Below are 21,714 nucleotides of genomic sequence, written 5' to 3'. Positions count from 1 at the left end.
TTGGGGGGGGCCTTGAGCCAAACCGAGAGTCCAGGTCAGCAACAGTCACTGAGCTGGATGCCCTTTCAAGGACAGGGGGCGTTAACAACGGACTTTCATCAAAGAACCACAGCCACACCTGTCACCTAAGTCGTCGGGCACTAAACAAAGGAGCTGGACGCTGGCGGTTTGTACTAGAGGTGCTTGGCTTTCCGAAATGCCTGTCGCTTCCACTTTCATGGACTGTCAAATCAGTGCGATGTACAAACATACCGTTAGAAATAACATTTACACTGCCATCTAGTGTTCACCAACTATTTAAACTAAGCATTTAATAATAAGGTCTTTTTGGTATACGCATTAGAATGATAATTTTAGTATATTCCAAAATTATACAAATAAAATACACTACACTTGAAAGTATAAAGTTGCTTATATTTTTAAAGTAAACAAAGCGGCAGGGATTATTTAAAATTCACCCGAGGTATAATTATTTTCTCTGTTACAGAATTCACGTTAAGCATTTTCGCTTTTGCATATCTGGACAAGGCTCTTTAAAGAAACCAAAGGATTTCTCTTACAGCCCCCACTTTGCAGGAGGATGGCTTCTGAGGTGCAAACACCATGAACAGCCCTCAGCGGCTACTCCCAGGGACACCGTCCCGTACGCCCGCCCGGCTTGCGTGCGGTGGCAGCTGCCGCGCCCGCGCCTGCCGGGCGCTGGGTCTGGTCCGGGAGCCACCGTGGACGCCTCCATCGGATGCGCTCTCTTTGAAAGTCGCCCTGACCACGACCCACACTGGGGGCAAGGGCGCACCTCTCCGAATGGCCTTTTCACGTGACTCGAATCCTCCCTTCATCTGATTGGTAAATATGTATTGGGAGAAGCTGTCCCATCGATCTCTGCGTGTTCACAACGTGTACGGCACACGCGGAGATGCGAACGCACGCGTCTCGGGACAGAAGACCCTGCAGTGGGGGCGTGGCGACCGGGGCGTGGGGCGAGGCGGAGCCCGCCCTGGCTGCGGGGGGGCTCTGCAGGTGCCACTGCCAAACTCATCCCCCATTACGACTCTGAGCTGTTTTCGAAAAGCTAGCACGATTAGCTCAAAAGGAATGCAGGTGTGGGAAAGAACAGTCTGCAAAGCCGTGGTGAGAAATATGCACTTACCTATAAGCATTAATATAATCCTTCCTGTGTTCCAGAAGAAAATCTCTCAGTTTGCCAATGTGTGAAACCTAAAATTAAAAGAACACAGAACAGTTTATATAGATAGGTATGTTACAATCATATGTAATAAGCTTTAAATTAATAGAGACTGGTGTGGGTTGTAGAAAGATTTCGAAGCTAAAAATCGGACAACTTCCGCTTTAGACTTTCGTATAATCACTAACTTTCTGGGTGACTTTCCAAAGCCACCTGCGTTCCCGGGCCTCGGTCTCTTATCCCGGCCCCTTCTTCCTGTGATTGTTGTGATCTGTGCCGTTATGAAGCGACATCGCAACGGAACTTCGCGATCTAAGGAAGCCACGCATGTCTGGGACCCAGGCAGCTCGTGTCCGGGAAAGGCCTGCTCTTTCCTGCGCGTGTCTTATGGCTACGGTGTACCGAGGGAGGCTCCTTCTACGAGCCCTAGGGGACGGATCCTGGGGCCAGAGCATTCATGTTTACAACGAAGGGCCCATGCGGAGCAGCAGTCGCGAGTTCAGGGGCACCGACCCACCCCTGCACGCTGTCTCTCTCTTCCCTGTGGCCTACTTCCACGGGTGAACAAAAAGAACCCAAACATACAAAGGATGCTATTTGCATGGCTGGCCTCCGGCATCACGCACACCTACTCTGAAGCGCCCACCATGTGTCAAGTACTGTGCACGGAGCTAGGGATTAAAAGAGTCATAAAATGAAAAGGCCCAGGGAGAAACCCGGGATGGCGGCGGACAGGGGTAAAAGCGTTTCCGGAAGGAGAGCGTGTTTGACGAGGCTGGGGCCGTGCTGTCCTGTGACCGCCACTCCCACTGGCTTCCTTCTGACGCCTCTGTCCTTATTCCGAACACGCAGGGCCCGACCTTGAAGGGTCTGCTCAACTTTCATCTTTCCCGTGAAGGTCTTTCCGTCAAGGCCAACGCAGGCTAATTTCCGCTTTGCTCTGAACTTGCAAGCACTCTGCATGCCACCCACCTGGCACGAACCCCCGTCACGCTGGCTGCACCCTCATGACCCAATCACCTCCCAGAGGCCCCGTCTCCAAATACCATTGCACGGGGGACTAGGGTTCCAACGCGTGAATTGTGGAGGACATCTTCAGTCCACGGCACACCTGCTTAAAACCTCTCTATCCAAAACAGGTTTTTGGAGGAGTCATAAAGTTTTTGTGGAAAGCTTTAAGAGGTCCAAAGGACACCACTACAGAGGCTAGATCCTGCTGGCCACCCCCTGACCCCCTCACCCCCGTCGGCAGCTAGTTCAAGTCCACCGGGGCGGAATGGTGCCTGGGGGTGAGTGCCAGGAACACAGCCCCACGGGCACCTCAAAACACACAGTTACGCGAGGCTGCGCTTAAAGTATAACTCATTTTATCCCAATTTCTTATGCTCTGTAATAGCGAATTTCTATAATATGAATTTATTAAAATGGAATTAAGCTTACTCAGGATTAAATGGAATGCTTGACAAGGTGAGAGGTTTCAATTACTGGCTTAACAATATCAGCAGTATAATAACTCAATACTTAACATGAGTGCAATGTATGAAGTAATATTTCAAATGCCAAGAATGAAAAGAAATAAATGAGCACTAAGGTTTTTGTAGGTATTTGACAGCCCTGAAATTCTATTAGAGTCCTAAAATAAACACATACAAAAATCACAACAAATCAATAATAAAGAAAAAATTTCAATTGGTCTTTGATTTCCTTAAATGAACAACTTAAGCCCTAAAAGGCATCACACGATAGAGTTATCTTTGTAAGGAACAATTTGACATTTTACTCACATGATGATCAGCATCTTTGGAAAGATTCTTGGTCAGGCCGTGATCTGCTCACGGCTGTGCTTAGTCCTATTTTTGAGGAACCTGCCACAGGTGGCATGTGTGTGGCTCCTGGAGGTGAGCACACGCACACCCAGGGGCTCCCGAGGCCATCCTGTCTGCGGTAACACGTCTTTTCAATTTTCCTTAATAAAATGTTATTTTTTAAAATCTCCCACTTCAGGCCTTTCTTAACACTATGTCATTTTGAAGTACAGATTTTCTGCTGCCAAATGGTAGTAACTCACACCTGAGCCAACAATTAAATCCCGCCCACAATCTCTAGCGCCTTTATTTCTGAGTATTTGCAAATCTTTGCTTAAAGTTCCATTTAGCAGACTCAATGCTACTTAAAAAAATCGATGTCTGTGTTGGGAGTTAACAATGCGCCCGGTGGCTCTCGGGAGCTCTGCACGTGCCAGCTCGTCTAATTCTCCCCGCAGCCCCCACGACGCGGGTCCGTTAGCACCCCCGACTTTACAGATGAGAAAACTGAGTCAGAGAGACAGTAAGTAATTTGCTCGAGGACGCACGGGGTGAAGCCTGGCTGGAACCCAGGCATCCTCAGTATCAGGCTTGAGTCCTCAGCCCCCATTTTAAGCACAGATTCTTGGAGAGTCACAGCCATAGTTCTCAGTGCAGAAGCCACCAGGAGACGTCACGCGGGTCGGGTCTTTGCTTCTTGTATCTGGCTTCGACGATGCACAACACACGCCATTTGCCCAACGGCGACGGCCGCCTACTGAGCACCGGCCACGCGGGTGCCAGGCGCGGCGCGAGCTGCTCGTGTGCTGTCATTCACTCCCCCCGTGACAGTCGGACGATGCAGACGTGACCCCCACTCCCACTTGATGACATGGTAGCTGAGGCCCATGCAAGGTCACAAGTCACGAGTTGGGGGGGGGGATGGATCGCAGGTCTACGACTCAAAGCCTGCGTTATTTATTCTATTTTATACCGCTAGAAGACTAATAAAACCACTAGCGTTTAGCTTAAGCTTGAGGTTTCTCTTCACAGAAATACAAGCAGGGTTTTACGTGAGACATCTGCGTGTACTGAAAACCACAGTGGGTGTAGAAAGATCTCCACGAAGGGCTTTCCGAAGGTTTCCGCACACCGTGCTCGTTTCAGGGTCCCTCGTGAGATACAGTGGGGACGTGCGCACATCTAAAGAGCACGTCCCCCTGGCCAACGCGTCTCCTCAGAGGCCGGCTGCTGCCCTGGTGTTTTGCTGCACGAGAGGCCTGGACCACCCCTACCAAGGCCACAGGGATGGCGAGAGATGGCCTGCAGCATGAGCAAAGAACAGGGAGGTCAGAGACGCTGTCCGATGGCGACCGCCTCACCCTGATCATCACTCAGCAAACTGCGGCACAAACCACAGGGCGACTTCCAGGATGGGTTCTCTTCCCAGGGGACACCTGAGCTCACCTCCACCCACGCGTTAGCTCAGGATGGGGCGCGGGCAGAGTGCGCTCTGGGCAAAGGGCTCTGTGGGGGGTTTAGGGAGCGGGGCAGACGAGAGACAGGCGGTGTGAAACCCGGGGAGCTGGCCGAGATTCCCTGGCCCTGATCTGTTCCGTCACCTACTGCTGAAGGGGACCCCGAGTCCCCACTCCTTAGGCTTCGCTTGGCCGGACTTCAGCTGGACGAACGTTCCTGGACCCTCGCACCCCTTCACTCACTCCTCGCAGGGGGAATTGGTGTGACTTACTGGCTTCTGACTTGGGGGACAGGGAGCCCACTCGGGGGCCGGCCCACAGAGGCCTGGTCCATGCTCCGCCCATATTTGGCCAGGAATCTAAAGTCAGGTTCTCCATTTGTTTGTTTGTTTGTTTGTTTTTTTGGTATTCTGGCTCCTGTATTTCTCTTTCAGGTGGTTCCAAAATTGGTCTGGGAAGAAAGGGGTGTTTTTATAGGCTCCCCTAAACCCTTAAGTTTTGCCAGCTGAGATTTTGAGCAAGTTGCTTAATATTCCTGGCTTCACTACAAAGTGAAGGACGCAAAACTTACTTTTAAAACACAGGAGCAGCACGAGTTAAGAGCCGACGTCTACTGAGTGCGAACTATGCAGGGGGCAGCAGGCTCCACGCTCTGCACCCCTCATCTCATTGCCTATGCGACGGCCATTATGATCCCATTTTCCAGGTGAGAAGACGCCGTAACACATTTCGTGTACGTGGTTCACAACGAATGGGAGACAAGCGTGCCCACAGCCACAAAGACGCCCCGCTGTCGCACCCGGGCACAGCAGTGCTCCGAGGGCTGCTTGTACCAGAGGCTGTGGAGGACATATTTTAAGACCAAAAGTGCCCAGTGCTGGGGTGACCTGTTCAGGATAAAGGCCGCATCTATGGCTGTGGGGCAGCAGGAAGCTAAGAGCCACACCTGGGATCAGCCAGGATCCGGCTTCTTTGGGAAGCTGCTCCTTAACCATGAAATTTATTTAAACTCCATTCTAAAACTACTGAAATTCGCCTGACTTATCCCTTTCTATCAGAGTTCACTGCTAAGTGGCTATTATTTTAATAAGGCTAATTTCCGAAATCATCGGGACACCGAAGTTCTCCACACGCCCATCTACCGTAGGGCAAACTTGATGACACGGTGGCTCCTAGAGCGGATGTCCTTCACGCCGCCGGTCCTCACACATGGACACCCCCGCTCGTGCGCCCGTGACATCTGGGCCCACGGGGCGGCTTTCCCACCAGCAAACGGCTGTGCGTGGGGGGAACCGAGGCTGCCCAGAGCGGGCACCGCGGGATCCATTTACGTAAAGTACGTGACATTCACACCTAAAGCTGTTTCCGTGACAGAGGGGACTCCGAAAGACTCCGCGAAATAGCGACGGTTGTCTGGGCGGTAAGATTTGGAGACTTTGCTTTATTAATATCTTTTTCTACTTCACCAATGTTCTAAAGTTAGTGTGCACAATCTTTACAATCAGACAAAAATGTTTTAAAATAAAGACGGCCCATCCTCCCACGTACTTCCCTGACTCCTGACTCCCCACAGGATCAAGTCCAGTTCCTCAGGCCAGAGGCCCTCCATGCCCCTCTCCTCGCTGCCGCCTCCAGATTCGGAGCCCGCCCCCCCCCCCAGCCCTAGTCCTCTGTCGTACCCTGACCCCTAAGACTGCTCAGGTAGTACACCTGCAGCCTCCTCTGCCACTTCCGGGCCAGGTGAAGGGTCCCTCTTGCATGTGACCACCCCGTTCTGAACGGTGGTCATGTCTCTGACATCAGCTGCTCGGGCGTACATCTAGCCTGAAGCGGTTCCCCAGTAATTTAATGCTCCGGACAGAGTTGCTTCTTTATCCCTTCAAGAATTAACAGCAGGGTGAAATGAACTCCACACACGAGTAAGTCCGTGCCACACTTTATCCACTAGATGGCAACACAAGTATTACGGCTGCAGGAAGAACGGGACCGCTCTCGAAATATCACAATGTTCTTTCCCAAGGGCTTTTAAATTTTCTCTGCTTCTTTGCTTTTGATCTGGAATCAAAGGATCATTACAGGTTAATTGTCCCGCACATGCCGAAGCTGAAATGCCATTGTTTTAAAATACACACGTGCACTCGGCTGAGTCCAAGGCGGCTCGCCACAAAGGGGACGCGGGAGCGTGGCTGCCATCTGCCGGCCCAGGCCCAGGCCCGGCTTTGTGTCCGTGTGTCGCCCACAGCACAGTCCCGCTGGCTGCTCCTTCGTGGGTGTTTTGTAAATTACCCCAAGGAAGATAAACTGCAAAACAGAAACCCTGGTACAAAACGGTAGGGCTCTTCTCAAAGGACGGCTGGCACTTTAACTGTGGGGAGAGTTCAAAGCAGTCACAAGGGTTCTTTGCTGATCACAGCAGAGGTCTGACTTGCGAGCTGCCCCCAACCCCCGGACACAGGAATTCGGTTCTGCTGGCACTCACAACACTCCCAGCCAGGCCTGATTGATTGCGAAACACGGAGTACCGATTTGCATAATCTGCCTCTGCAAGAAACAGCCATTGTTCAAGATTAAAGAGACTCCAGTAGGTCCCTCTGGCATATTGTAAAAAGTTCCCTGGAACACCAAATCATTATTTTTTTCATTCAACCAGTGGACACAGCTTGCTGTTCAGTTTAGTATGCAGCCAAAGGCACAGCCCGAACCCCCACCGCTGTATAAATGTGTGCCAACTACTGATAAGCTAAGCTGATTTTTCACAAGGATCATGTTGCTGCGTTTAATTTGGAGGCCCACTAACGAAACCCCGAACCCACTCCCTTTAGTCATAATTGAAAAATGCGTCAATAGCAGTTACAGCTGAAAGCTCAGCACCGGCACACCCTGGAGTCACAGCGGGGGCTGTCTGCGTCCTGCCCGTCCCTGTGGCGGACCCCTGGCGACTGGGCACCCACAGAAGGGCCTGGCACGGCCGCGGGCATTCCGCGAGCGCTCCGGGCCGCAGCGGCGGCCTGTTCGGGGCCACGTGTGTGAGCTGCCCCTTCCTTGCTCCCTCTGCTCTCCGGGCGACTGCTCGCGGGCCACTACGCCAGTCCTCGCACGGGCGCCCCGTGCCGTCTCCCTGCCCCTCGGCTTCCGGGACCCCACTCCCTCTAGGTTCCTGTCTTAAACCCTGACGGCATGTCCTCGCCCTCCTCCCCTGCCTGCTCCCGCTGACCAGCTAAGTCCAGGCCTGACGCGGTCTCGCTAGGCCCCCTCGTTGCCGCCCACGGCTGTACTTACCGTCCACAGGAGGCAGCCCCCCAGCCCCGCCTGGCCGCCGCGTTCGGGACGAGCGGGTCCCAGCGCCCACGACAGGCTCCTAAGCGCCAACTACCTGACCACCCCGCCCGCCCCTCCTGGCTCCCTCTCTGTCCGTCCTGTCCCTGTGCCCCGAGGAGCAGGAGCGCTCGCTAGGTTCCCGGAGCCAGAAAACGGCTCTCGTTGTAGACTCCTCCCTCTCTTCCTCCCCGCAGGTGAGTCGGTCAGCGGCACCTGCTCACTCAACTCAAACATCTGCGAGAGCGGCTGGCACCCGGCGGCTTCTCGTCGGCACCCCCCCCACACACACACCTGACTGCACGGCTTGTCCCTCGGTCCCTCGCCGGTCACCTCTGCAGCTGCACCGTGGCGCCCGCCCTTCGGTTTGCCCAGAAGGTAGGTCACAACCCAAGGATCTGACATGCTTCACACGGCTTTTCAGATCCAGTCCAAACCCGGTCTGGCTTAGGGTCTGAGAGCAGAGTGTGTGTGCAGCGCGTGTGCAGCGTGAGCACAGGGACGTGTGTGAGGTTGCACACGCGGAGCGCACACGTGTGCTGCATTCTCCCAGTCTTGGTAGCTCGAGTGTGGGCTACGGAGTCGCACGGACCTTGGTTCAGACCCCGGCTCTGCCACTTGCTAGTGACACGGCCGTGTGCAAGCCATTTAACTCCTTCCAGCCTCGCCCTGGACGTGTAAACGTGAGGCAGTAACTCTGAGGGGGGCCACGAGTCGTCCATGAAAACGATGCCTGTAAAGAGTCTGACACCGTGTCTGGCACACAGTAGGCCCTCAGTCTGTGTAACTTTTTTTCTGCTTCCCCTTCATCACTGTCTGGGTCTCAGCCACGGGGCCAGGTCAGCCTGGGCGGAGGACGGCGGCGTGGGGACCTGGGCCTGGCCGGCCACTCACATAACCGTGAGGCTGAGGAGTGGGGGAGCTGGAGTCAGAGCAGAAGAGAAGTGGCTTCGGTGCGAAGCCCGCGCAACTGGCGCACGGTGGCCGCGCTGGTGGCCGCCATCCCTGAGCGCTCGCCGGGGCCAGGCACGCCTGGGAGCCTCACGCGTACTCATTTAACCCTGACACCACCCGATGGGGTAGGTACTGTTACTGTCCCCTATGAAAGGGAAGGAAACTGAGGCCCGGGGGAGGTCGAGCACATCGTCCAAGGCTCCGCGGCGGGTCTGCGACAGGACACAGTCTGGCTGCCTCGCGGGCAATGAGTGGCCCCCACAGGCCCCAGGGCCAGGAGCAGGGCGGGGAGGGGCGCCTGAGGCCTGACCCAGAGCGTCCGCGAAAGCCTTTCCCGAAGGCGCCCTGGGCAGCGCTCGCCCGGCACAGCCGGCTCCTGGACAGGGCAGAACCGGGACGCGGCCGCTGCTGTCCGGCCGCCCTGGCCCCCTCCGGGGCGGAGCCGCGCCCCCGGCAAGCTGAGCAGCTGAGCGGCAGTGCAAGGGTGAGAAGCGCACAGGTCCCCCTGCCGCTCCCAGGGTCGCCGCGCATCTGGCAGGCGCGCAAACAGCCCGTCGCCCCAGCGCTCGGGCAGGTCGCTGGTCCCCAGTGTGCGCAGAAGAGGTGGCTGCTCTGGGCGCGGGAGCCACGAGGCGGGCGCACGGGCTTCCTCTGAGGCCAGGCTCACCGGCGGAAGGGGCTCTGGGAAACGAGACCACGGAGGGCCCCAGTCCCGCCGCGTCCCGATCCCGCACCGCACCGCAGGGCAAAGGTGGGACCCGAGGGTCCTTTCCAGCAGGACCGCCCAGACAACGTCCGTGCTCCATCGGGCGAAAGCTGCTCGTGGCCCAACGCGGCTGGCTGCCGGTCGCCCCTTTCCTGCCTCCCAAAGTTTCAAGCCCGTCCCCGGAACCCCCGCTTATTAAGGTTTCCTGACTTGTGGCAATTCCGACCAGACCCTTGGAAAGTCTGGTCATAAGAAATGAGAAATATTTATAAACTGCTCACCCATCAGTAAGGTGAGGGTAAAACACACAATAAAACACCTTTTGTAATAGACACCTGACCTGTACACACTGTAACTGGTGCTGGGTAAATATGCACCAGAATGCTGCCAGCAAAGCTCACGGAGCACTTACTATGGGCCAAGAGCTGTGACGGCTTTGTCCAGACGACTCCACATAGTCGTCGCCACAACCCCACGAGGCAGGGACGGTTATTATTCGCCCTGCCTCATGGAGAGGCTAAGTGACAGGCTCAAGGCCTCGCTGGTAGACGGTAGAGCCGGACTTGAACGAGGGGCCTACTCCAGCGCCTACTGACCTCGCCTCCCTTGTGCTGACGACTCTTCAGACCTTTGACAAGAAGGGTTAAGAGGAAAAACCATTCCAGTTATATTTGAGTCCCTCAAATTAAAATATCAACTCCGCCCTCACAATTGTTCATGTATCTTACAAAACGAATAGTGTAACACACAAATTTGAGTTTTATTTTCTAGAAGGGGTTATATCTTTAACCTCTCGAGTGGACGTCCAGAAAGAATCATGAACATCTACAGCATACGTGGCCTTTTGACAGCGCACATATGCCTTTGAAACGCTGCCAAAACTATGTATCTGATCCTTACCTTAAGAAAATGAATATTCCCACAGACACAAAAATTCCGGTGCTACCATTCTGGGCTTCGGAGGCTCTGGGTCCTCTGGGGCTCAGGGTAGGAGCCTCTGAGCACAAAACACAGTTCGACACACAAACACGAAAACGAACACGGGAAGGCGCGGCCTTTCAGGAAACTCGTGTGTGTAAGGGAGCGCTCCCGCTCGGCGTCGGGGCCGGCCGGCTGCTGCCACCGTCCGCGGCATCTGTGTGCACCTGGAGACACGGGCACAGGCAGCGTGCCCGCGGGGCGGCGGGTGTGCGGGCCGGACCGTGCGCGCCGGGATGGCCACTCGCACGTCTGACCTACGGCATGCAGAAAGGGGAGGACGCCAGGGAACCGCCGCCGCCCTCGTCAGTGTGTAGTGTTCACGACGTGCCGGGCACGGTGTTACGCCCATCACGGAGACGATCTCATTCTCCCAGCGAATGACAAAGCAGTTGAGGAAACTGAGGCACGGAGCTGCGTCATTAGGCACCCTGCCCAAGATCGTACGGCTAGCAAGTGAAAAGCCAAGGCCCGTATTCCGTGACAGACTCCAGGGCCTGTGTCCTTGAACTCTGCACTCTGTGCCTGCAAGCCTGGGCTCTCGGAGAATGAAACCTGAGCTGAAGCAGCAAACCGAAGGAAGGTTATCATGCGGCCCTCGACCCCCCACGCACTGAACTCGTTAAAACGAAGCCGTCAGTTTTACTCATCAGCTTCTCCAAAAGCATCTGCTGAGCGTCTTCCAGATTCTCCCAAATCCTTGGCAGAGAACACTAAGCGAACCCATACACTCATACTGCACCGTAGTACACTCCACACCCCAGGAATATGTTCGCTCCCCTTCGTGGTGAAGGATTAAAAGGCTTTTAAAACTTGTATGTCCAAACAGGACTACATCACGCTCATTTTGGATTCCCAAAGCCTGGCAAGGTTCCTGGCTCAAGAAATGTCAGTTGAATGAGTGATACATTTTATCAAGAACTTGTCATTTTAAAACAAACATTAGGGAACCGCTATACCTAAACCTGGTGGGTATACGTATTAAAGCTTTGTGTTAACATGGAATTTCCCGCATCGTCTTTGCAAATAGTTTAGCACATGTCAAAGGCGTGCTCTCCACTACAAGTGGCTGGGAGTTGTGACCCACGCCGACCCTCGTGGGAACAGGTCAGCGGGAGGACGAAGCTCGTGGCAACGAGCAGGCTCTACCCAGAGACGGTCTCTCATCACTAGGGCTGAGCACACACACGCAGAAACGCGGGATCCCCAGGGGCCGAATGCTGCTCTTCTGACATTTTCACAAATGACCTTTTCATTTGAATTGTAAGATCAACTATAAAGAAAAAACGTTTATGAAGATGGCAAGGACCAGCACACATACCTACGGAAGTGGGAAAACCGCAAATAAAACCGACACACACGTTTGGTTTAAGTTCCCACTCGTTCTCCTGGGATCCTAGCCTTGGAGAGAAACCGTGAGCTGGGAACAACACAAAACCACGCCTGTCTGGGAGCCAAGGGCGAGAGCTAATCAATCAACAGGGCCCGTCTCTCCCTCTCCCACCCACCGCAGCCAGCGCAGTCCCGCCCACGAGATGGCGCTCTCGCCCTCGCTGTCCCTGGCCGAGCTGCCCGGCACAGCGGAATGACAACAGCCTGGTTTTAAGATGATTTGTCTCTTGAGGATATACATTTGGTTTAAGTTTCCACTGCAACGTTAACGTTCTTAAGACAGGTCATACAGATCAATTGCTCCCGTAATCTGAAACTCGGGAGAGCGGGCGACACCTACGCGCGGGGAGGGGCGCCCCGAGCTCGCCCGTGCTCCAGGAGCCGGAGCCGGCCGGCCGGGCCACCTCTGATCTCGTCATGGAGACCGCGGCCTTGTCCAGCTCCTGCCTCACAGCAGGGAAGAGCGGCCGAGGTCCACTGCGGGTGGCGCAAAGGGGGCGCCGACGCCCCCCGTCCACGCTGCCCGTAGACGCCAGGGATTGGCATCCAGCAGCAACCGCCGCCTGATAACATTCAAGCCCCCGGGGGCCCAGCACTCTCCCGTGAAACGTTTTCTCTCTCAGTAAAAACAAAAGCAAAGGAGTCGACGTGCGCTTTATCGAGAGGCTTTATCGAGAGAAGCCCGAGGAAGAGGGTGTGGTAACAAGATACGGAGCCTCCGGCCTCCAAAGTCATCTCTCAGCTGAGGGAACGCGAATAAAACGCCGAGCCCGCGGGCCTCGACCCGTCTCACGACTGCTCAAACTCCAAGCGAAACCCAGGGCCTCGTCTCATCATTCCCTGTCCTCCGAAAGCTGTAGGTGCCTCTCCCTCATGACAGCCTTCTCCGCAGTAAATAGGGCATGACACTTAAAGTGCTCCGTATACATGCCAAAAAAAAAAAAAAAAAAAAAGGCAAAAAACATGAAACTGAAATTAATAGTTTCTTGGATTTAAAGAAACTGTAGCAAATCTATAACTGCTAAGTTTTATAAAATAGAAACTAGCCAAAAATTAAGGGTTCAAATTAACATAAAATAATTAGCCTCTAATACATTTGCTAGAGAAAAATCTGTATGCTAAAAAAACTAGAAAAATTATGATTAGATCCTCAGCTGTATATTACAGAGCTTTATTTTAAGAATCAAAGTATATTTTTTCATCCTACTTTTAAGATTTACTGTTTTACTAAGACAAAGTTTTAAGTCTTATATTTGAATTTTACATTCAGAACTCATTTTTAAAGCTGTAAAAGTAAAACCAGTATATGTAACTTAGATCCCTTTTAACAGTTTTCCAGATCATGAGGTAAAGTCTTCGAAACACGATGCATATTAAAAAATCTCAGTTAAAATCACCTATCAATTTGTAAGCAGTAAAAGTGTCACCAACGTGGAACACTAACTCCCCCCCCACACACACACACGCACACACACTCTCAAGGGTCACGCAGAGCAGCACATGGACGGACGGGGAGCCAGACCTCGACGACGTTCAGGGACGCCTTCGAGACGCCACAGCATCGGTATCTGGTCGAATGCTGGCACGACTGCTGTGTCCAGAACGCCGATACGTAATAACTGGTCAAGCGATATCTTTCCACACTCACAGTGTCATTACTGTAGAAAGTGGAAAAATTTCCCCAAGAATTGGAGTATAAACAACTGAAAATGAATGTCAATTTGCAATTTGTAAGGTTAATGTTATAACGATGAGATTTAAAACAAATTTTAGATTAAACTTTTTCAATTTTATTTATACTCTATATTGTGGTATATTTCAATAATTAAACCAACTAACCTTTTCCCCCTCTTTGCAAAATAAAGAATCTCCCTATATGCTAAAATATAATGCTTATTTTATTAAAAAGAGTTAAACTTTCCTGGCAACTAAGTAAATACTTTGTTTTTTAAATACAATCTATAAATACATCCATAATTTCTGTGTCCCTAATTGGAAAGGGGCATTTTGGGGACTCCTGTGACAATCGTTAAGGTTCTTCTAAAGAAAGCAAATCTCTATGTTGAAGAATTCATATATAATCCTTATTTTCACTTATAGCCAAAGTCTTTGTTCCAGATCCACATAAGTCACCATTCTCTCTGAGAAGGAATTTTGGAGAAAACATTATTAAGTGTCACATCTGACTTTAATCGAGTCTCCCAATTTGCTTTTGCATGTTTATTATCAAGCTCTAATCATGACTTTCCCAAACTTATTTATACTTTCACACAAACTTCCAAAGTTTTCCCAACTTAAATACAAACCCACGAAAACTGTGGGAAACGTTTCGCTTGAAAGATAAAAGTAAATTGGTTCGAATGTACATTTGCAATAATCAGTGTTTACTTTCGTGGCTCAAACACCCAGCTTACAGCACTTTCAGTATCTGCATTCAACTTAATTTTCTTGTCTCTTAAAAAAACTGGAGGGAAAGTAGTTTTCTCCCCCCCCCCCATTTTGCTCTCAAAATATATAACCCATTTAATGCAGAGCATTCCAGGATCAGGCATGTTCTAAACTACCAGCTTACCTAGTCTCGACAGTATTCACATCGCATACGAAATGCCATTTCTTTCAAAACTTCAGTTTGAATACTTTATGAATTTAATTTTACTTTTTCTAATAAAATGAAGCCATTTTATATATATGAGACAATTAAAATTTTAGTAAATGAAAAAAGCAAAAGGACTGATATGAGCAATGGTAAAGTAGGAAAGAGGATAAGTATTACTTCACTTTGAGTTGGGATTTTCTCCTTTAAGCATCACTTCTATAGACTTTGCTCTACATTTATTAAAATATGACAAACCTTTAACCTGGGAACAATTTACCAGTTAACATTATCTGCTGAAAGAGGAAGTATGCTTCGGGTAAGTAAAACACTAGAAATTATTTATGCTGCCCTTGTTCAAAGCTGCTCAGAAAACGAGGCTATGTGCTTTTAAAAACAGTCATTAAAAGCAGTCTAAAGGGTAACTGTGATACAGTTAATCCACAAGCCGAGTGATGCCATTTAATCCTAGAGACAGAAATTTGTCTCTCAGAAGGGATCTAAGACATCCAAACAGCGATACGCATTAAAGGTAATGAAACTATAAAGAAATATTTCCTGATAGCATGAACATATTTTAAAGTTTGTATGACTGGTAACAGAAAAGATTTTTTTACCGTTAAAAAAAACAAGTCTCCTGACAAGAGATTCTGGTTTTGAAGTATGTCTCACCCCAGTTCCCCAGCCACGAATCCCAGTTCATTTTTTAAAATGAGGTCTATTTCCTGTAATTTTAGATATTTTAGAGTACAATTATTTTACATTTTTATGATGCCTTTGGGGTATCATTACAAATATTTTTATGTGTTTAAACTTAGGAAAGTAAAATTAAGTAATAGCTTCTCTTAAAGGGAGCTGTCAACTCTCTCCTGAACAAAAATCTTTGTTTTAAAGCAATCTAGAGATTTATATCCCTAGTAACCATAGAAATTAATCTTAAGCTTTAGGAAAAAATTGCATAAAATGCTCTTTATTTAATTAAAATCAGAGCTCTGCTCTTAGAAATAAGGGCCCCCTTTTGAACAGAAAGAACTTTCCACAGAGTAGAATTGTTTTAACTCAAGGTGGCACCCTTTGTGATAAATTAATCAAACACATGTTTGATTGACTCTTGAATCTGTGTGCACAGAAAGCTAAACGCTTTGTTGGAAAGGATTTGCTCAGGGACTACATCGACCGAAAGCTTTCAGTAAGAAATGAAAGTGAAACACACAGGGTCCAAACAGTATGTGTAGATGATCCAAGTGCAAGCAGAAAAAAAGAGCAAAGAAAAGAATTCAATGACAAAGGGGTGACTCGCTCACAGCGGAGCTCACTTTGTTTTCACTAGGAAACCGAAACACCCTTCACCGCGCCTTAGCACGAAGGCCCACCAGCACGCCGTAACTCAAGCTTCCGTCTCGCGATGACTCTCACTTTCTACTTCACAGGTACTAACACAGAGACGTGTTCCGAGTTCTGCTCGCCACCACGGGGCTCAGAAGCTTATTTCAGACCGAGAGGCCAGTGGAGAAGGGGTGGGGGCCGGGGGAGCGAGGCCCTTCCTGCCACTCTCTCCCCGACTGGTTTGAAAGAATGTGCGCGTTTGAAGGGTGGTAAACACAAACTCCTCGGCCGTTTTTAACATGTCAACGTTCCTAAGCTCATAAAATTCAGGTTTTGACGAAATCTGTGTAGCACCAAATTTGATTAACTTTTATGAGATTTAAATTTTACGGCTTCAGGTTTTTCTCTTCATAGTGAATAATTTTAAAATTCAAGCTACATTCTGTTTCCATTACATTTTTTAAAACTCAGACATTTAGCCTTTTCTGAAAAACAAGAGGAAAAAAAGGTTAAGAGCTTAGTGTAGAATCAGGAAACAAAGGTATTGATTATGTCAAAAAACAAAAATGCTAAATGTGTCAAGCGCTCGGACAGCACGCTGTGCACACTGCAAAGCCTTCTGCCTCCAGACAGCCGAGTCTGCGGAGGCCCGAGTGGGTGCGTGTCCCCAGGGGTTCAGGCCCTGCTGAGAATCCCGGACATTGACCAGCGTCTTCCCTAAGCTGCCCCTCTGCGGAAGAGGCACCGGCACTTCCTCCTCGCCCCCTCCAGGGCTAATCTCAGTCCTGCAAAGGAAACGTTTCCCATAGTGTTTACGAGAATCGAGACATCTTGGTACGTGCGATGAGTTGTCACTCAGGACAGAAAACGATGAGGAACTGTAAATGAGAAGACTGGGTAGCTCCCACTGGCCTTTGACACCAGAGTGTGTTCGTGTTGGTGGGTTGAAAAGTAAACTATTCTTCTATAGGAAAAAAAAATGCTTTTGCAGGGCAAACAGGAATCGAGAATTTTGATTCAGATATTAGAAAAGACACAGCTTACTATCTTCACTACAGGCTGACACTTTCTCTAGCAATTGGTCTCAAATCGAACAATATTATTATGTGTCAGCGAATTGTTTTTCACTTCTAATTCAAATTACAGTAATCAACAATGACAGAAATCTGAAAATGTACTCCAAAGCATCAATGGAAACTAATGTTTATAATGATCTAAAAATAATCTCAAAGCATAATGCTGTTTTGAAACTTGCAACATGTTTAGTGATAAAATCAATGTTTTTTAAAAGTATGGTTGGAATCCCTTCATTTCTCCTCTGCTTTCAACCTTGCACGTGCAAGAACTTCGGAAAGATCCGAGAGCCGCACTTTCATGGAACACACTAGAACTGGACAGGCTTGGGGCTTTCCATGATTCACTGTTTGTATGTTTTTAACTCTTCTCTCCCTCGTGCAAGAAAAGCCAACAGGGCCAGCCCAGATTCTTTTCCTGCACGTCCTTAACCCCGGGTCCCACGGCGCTCTCCCTTAGGATTTCATCTACAGGGCCAAGCCTGGCACGGCGGGCGGGGCAGACGCTCCTGGTCTGCGAAGCTGCTGTGAGGTTATGTAACACACACAAGCGTGCGCTGAGCTCCTAAAGCAGGTGCTGCTCAGTAAAGGTGACGGCGGGCACGGGAAAGAGCGTTTATTAACCACTGCCTCTCGGTGCACGGGCCTCGCCGAGCACCCCGCACGAGGCCTGCGTGTGGCACGCCGCGCACCCTGTGCCCTGCTCAGGCCCCTGCTTTACGCTTCCGTTTTCTTGCTGGGAAATGAAGGGACGGCCTTCCCTGACCCCTGCAGTAGCTGAGCTCCAGAAATCCCACGACTTCTGCATCCGACTGGGAACTGAAGAGTATATTTTCAAGTGATTTTTCATATCCGTGTCACGGGTAACTGTGCTTAATTTACAAGAGAAAGAATTTAGCATTTATTTCTGATTGCCTAGTACATGACAGCATATTTCATATTTTCACATATCTCATTTAATCTTCACAACAATCCTCTAATGTTATCACCTTTCCCATTTCACGGACAAGACAACTGAGGCTGGGATCGGCTGGCGTTGGTAAGGTCAGGTCTGTCTGGCTAATCACCTGTGATCTTTCCCCACCTCAGGGATCTCCGCTGACGCGGAGCGACGTGTGCCGAATCACCCGCTGAGGACTGAACCACCGAGTGCTGTGCCGTGCCGTGCGGGCGGCTGGCAGAACGCGCCCAGGCGGGGGCACGGCCCAGGCTCCACGGCTCGGCCCTACGCGGCCACGCCCTACGCGGCCATGCCATTGAGCTCTACGCCTTTAATCGCAAAAGGCCATTAAAAACTCTACATATACCATGAAATCAGGGGAAGGGCAGGGTTTGGGGAACTAGGAAAATGGGGAGGGAGTGACCTTGGACCTGGACACAGCAGGAGAGGAGAGATTTGAATGGTCTCCGGCAGGGCCGGGTAGAATCGAGTTTCCTCCCCTCTGGCCCGCTCCATAAGCTCCCCAGATGACTCTCAGGTCCCGGCAGGGCGGAGACCCACTGATGGGGAGGGCACGGGGAAGTGGACTCTGGTGATGGACTGGCGGGATCCAACACAGGCCCTGCCAGTCACTAGTTGTGTGGTTGTCCCCAAATTGCTTCCCCTATCTTTGACAATCTCTCATCTGTAAGATGGATAAAATGCCAGCGCATACTTCATAGGGTGTACAAGGGTGAGACAGGCCATTTTCTGCAAAGGGCTCAGAACTGCCGGGGCGTAGCAAGTCCTGGGCAAGGCTGGGAGGCCCCGATGCCCCGCGAGGGAGCTTCTGGACTCTAACAGGGCTACATGTTCTCTTAGAGACGGTGGAGACAAGATGGCAGCTTTCCTCCTCCCCACTTTTTTTTAATCGGACTGTGATTTTTCTCATCGTCTAGCTGGATTACATTTCCTTAAACAAGCGCACCGTCAACACAGTCTATCACATACACTTTGAGAAACAAGATTCCCCCTCTGCCTTTTCATTTATGCTCTACATTCTCGAGAGACAGGTCAAGCAAATAATACAGGGTCTTCAACTTAAAATGAAGAAACCGAGAGTCAGAGGGACTGCCCAAGGCCACCGTTAGGTGAGATAAACAGACTTCTAAGCAGCAGCCCGTGGTGGGGCGCAGGGAAGAGGGGGGCCTCGGACAGCAGCGTCCACAAACTGCCGAGGCCTCTCCCGTCCTGACTCCCGTCTCAGAAGAGCCCACGGAGACCCAGGGGCCGCCGTCCCTGCGTGAGCCACGAGCCAGCTGCGAGACCGCCACCGCCGTCCCGGGCGAGGCCACGCCGGCCAATCCGGCTGCAGGTCCCACGGCTCCCGCCGTCCGTCCGCTTCCGCGCATCCTGCCGGCCGGGCCCCTGGAGCTGCCGCCCCGGCGCCCCCGCTTCGCCCTCCGGCCCAGCGCCCCGCTCCCACGCGTCCTCCAGGCTGGCGCCGGCCGGCCAGGGAGAGGCAGCTGGGCCCGTGGCGTCTGCGCTGTCCCCGCCAGCAGCTCGGGCGCCTCCCCCCGGCCGCGCACCTGCTGCTGCTGCCCGGCGCCACTTCATCCCCAGCCCTTTCCGTGCGCAGTGCCTACTGTCTGGGGTCCCGGGTTAAAAAGGAAACCTACCGCCCGCCACCCACAACCAGCGTCACGCAGGAGCCTCCCATTCCACGAGCCCTGCGCGCTCACGGTGCACGAAGAGGTGCTGGAAAGAGCCGGAGGAAGGCGCGGGAGGCCGTGGCTCAACGTCCCTCGTGGGGAGAGGGAGAGGGGCCCTCCATGCCACCGGCACACATTAGCCCGTACTGAGGGGACTTAGGGTGCCCGGCCAGTGTAAGAACTGGCTCCTTTCAGGAATGGATTCCAGAAACCCAGGGGCGACCAGTGCCGTTTCTGAGGGGCGTGGTGGGCCTGCCGCCCCAGACCCGGACTGGCCGTAGGAGTGGACCATCACAGACACGCGAGAGGACGAACACCGGACTCTCTGCCAGGCCCCCCAGAATCAGGGAGCTGGGAGGATGGCAGGTGCCCCCCGCCCCCAGTATCTGCATCAGAAGACCTCCTTGGCACGGGTTCAGGACCGTGTGACCTCGGATTTCGCTCTCAGAGGTTCCGGCTGAAATCCCAGGATTATTGGACAATGTGGCAACAAAGAGCACAGACGTCCGGTTTCTAAGATGTTTATAATGCAGCATCAGTGGAGAAAAAGTAGAGGGGAGACACTAAGAAAAACTAGAAAAAACTAAGTTATTCGACTTGTTCAGCACAAACTGTTCGGGCCCTTGAACCGTAAATGTTGCTCTATTATTCTGCGATGAATACTCGAGCACCAGCAGCCGACTAGGCAGCCCCCGGCCCAGCCCCCGGCCCAGCCCCCCGCCCAGCCCCCGCGCGGCAAACGCCGCCACGCCGCCGTGCCAGCAGCAGCTCGCTCCGCGGTAACCACCTCACGGAAGCAAGGCGTAGTCGCTCTCTCTCACACGTGAGGAAACTGAGGCACGGAAGGGTTACATCCTGCGCCCAACGTCCCTCAGCTCATTAATACGTTGCATAACTTGGTTCGAATCCAGTCCATCTGGCTCTAGACGCTTTGCTCTTAACTACGGTCTATACTGCCTGCCGGAACCACTGTATCGTGCTGGGCACATGTTATGCCCGGAATAAAATCTGTATTGTGCCGGCTGCGTTAAACTAAGAGTCGGCTCATCTTCTAAGACACGAGAGTATGAGACAACGGGCGGTGCCAGAGGCAGTTCCCCCGGATGCCGCCATCTCAGGGAACGTGGGGTGCATCGGAGAGGGGCGACTACTGATCACTGGCAGTGGACAGACATGTTTTTTTACTTAATAAGTCATGCAAACTGTAATAAAATATTAACCATGAAAGTCAAAGTTCTTGTCACCATAAATTTACAATTCATTTATATATGTATGTCTTGCTTAAACTTGGAAGGTTCTTTTTTAGAATAATTTTTCTCTAGAGGGAACCCCTCCCAGCAAAAAAAAAAAAAAAGGCAAAAGATTTGAAATGAATCTTGTACTTCTTTGCAAAATAATACTGTATAATAAGCCCAACAGTGATAATAAATTCTAAATAATGATAATATTCCTGCCAATATATCAGAAGGGTCTCCCGACTAGACTCACTGTATTTCAGACACTTAATCTCATCCACCTTTTTCTGTATCTTCAATCCTCAGCCCAAGGACTCGCGCAGCCCTAGTGGTCCATAAATATTTATTGAATGTGAAATAAAAGGCGCGTGTGTCTGGACTTTTATCACTGGTCCAACCCCGAAGCAAAGACTGCGCCATCCTCCCAGGGAAAGGCGCTCCGAGCTGCTCGTTCGCAGGTGCTCGGCACCGCCCTCAGGACGAACCCGTCAGCTGGCGGGCCACAGGCGGCCGACGCCCAGGCAGCATATCAAGAACAATCGGTTTATACTCGCGCGCGGGGACAAATTAGTTCTCCGAAGTATGAGGCAAATGACAAAACGGTGTGGGCTTCAAGAAAAAGTTCTAAGTTTCACATCAGATAAAAGAAAAAGAGAAAAAAAAAAGCAGACGAGGGCAGGAGGCGGACACCGGGCGCAGGGGGACGCCCCCCGGAGGCCTTCACGACAGACACGGGGCCCGGGCGAGCTCTGCAAGAAGACAGACGGCTCGGCTGGACGGCCCGGCCCAGCTCTAGAATTCCTTGGCTGCGGCACATGAAACAAAACATATAAACAGGCAAAGGAAGAAAGAGAGCTGCCGCTGCTTAGCAAGGAGAACAATCTGAAGCTATCGGGAATTTACAGAAAACAAACTTTTCAAAAATGTATCCCAGCGCCTAACAAACTTTCCTTAAAAAACCTTTTTCTTTTAAATTAAAAACAGTAGCTTTATTAATGCACAACGCATTTCCAATTTGAAACAAAACTCTAAGCCATACCTTGTGGAATGGAAAGCCATAATT

At 51.2% G+C, this 21,714-nt stretch overlaps 1 protein-coding gene across 4 annotated transcripts in view; it reads right to left on the bottom strand.

Moving 5' to 3' along the window:
• The window catches only part of STX18 (syntaxin 18), an 89,807-nt gene that overhangs the window by 33,771 nt on the left and 34,322 nt on the right, over positions 1-21,714 (bottom strand). For all 4 annotated transcript variants that reach the window (XM_036227495.1, XM_016161217.2, XM_016161216.2 and 1 more), the window contains exon 2: positions 1,151-1,218. In XM_036227495.1, coding sequence (XP_036083388.1) covers positions 1,151-1,218 — 68 coding nt within the window. The remainder of the gene's footprint in view (positions 1-1,150; positions 1,219-21,714) is intronic.

Source organism: Rousettus aegyptiacus, unplaced genomic scaffold, assembly GCF_014176215.1.
Source record: "Rousettus aegyptiacus isolate mRouAeg1 unplaced genomic scaffold, mRouAeg1.p scaffold_m13_p_10, whole genome shotgun sequence".
NCBI classification, from domain to species: Eukaryota; Metazoa; Chordata; class Mammalia; order Chiroptera; family Pteropodidae; genus Rousettus; species Rousettus aegyptiacus.
Note: the sequence above shows the minus strand (reverse complement) of the source record. Positions and strands in the feature narration are given on the sequence as shown.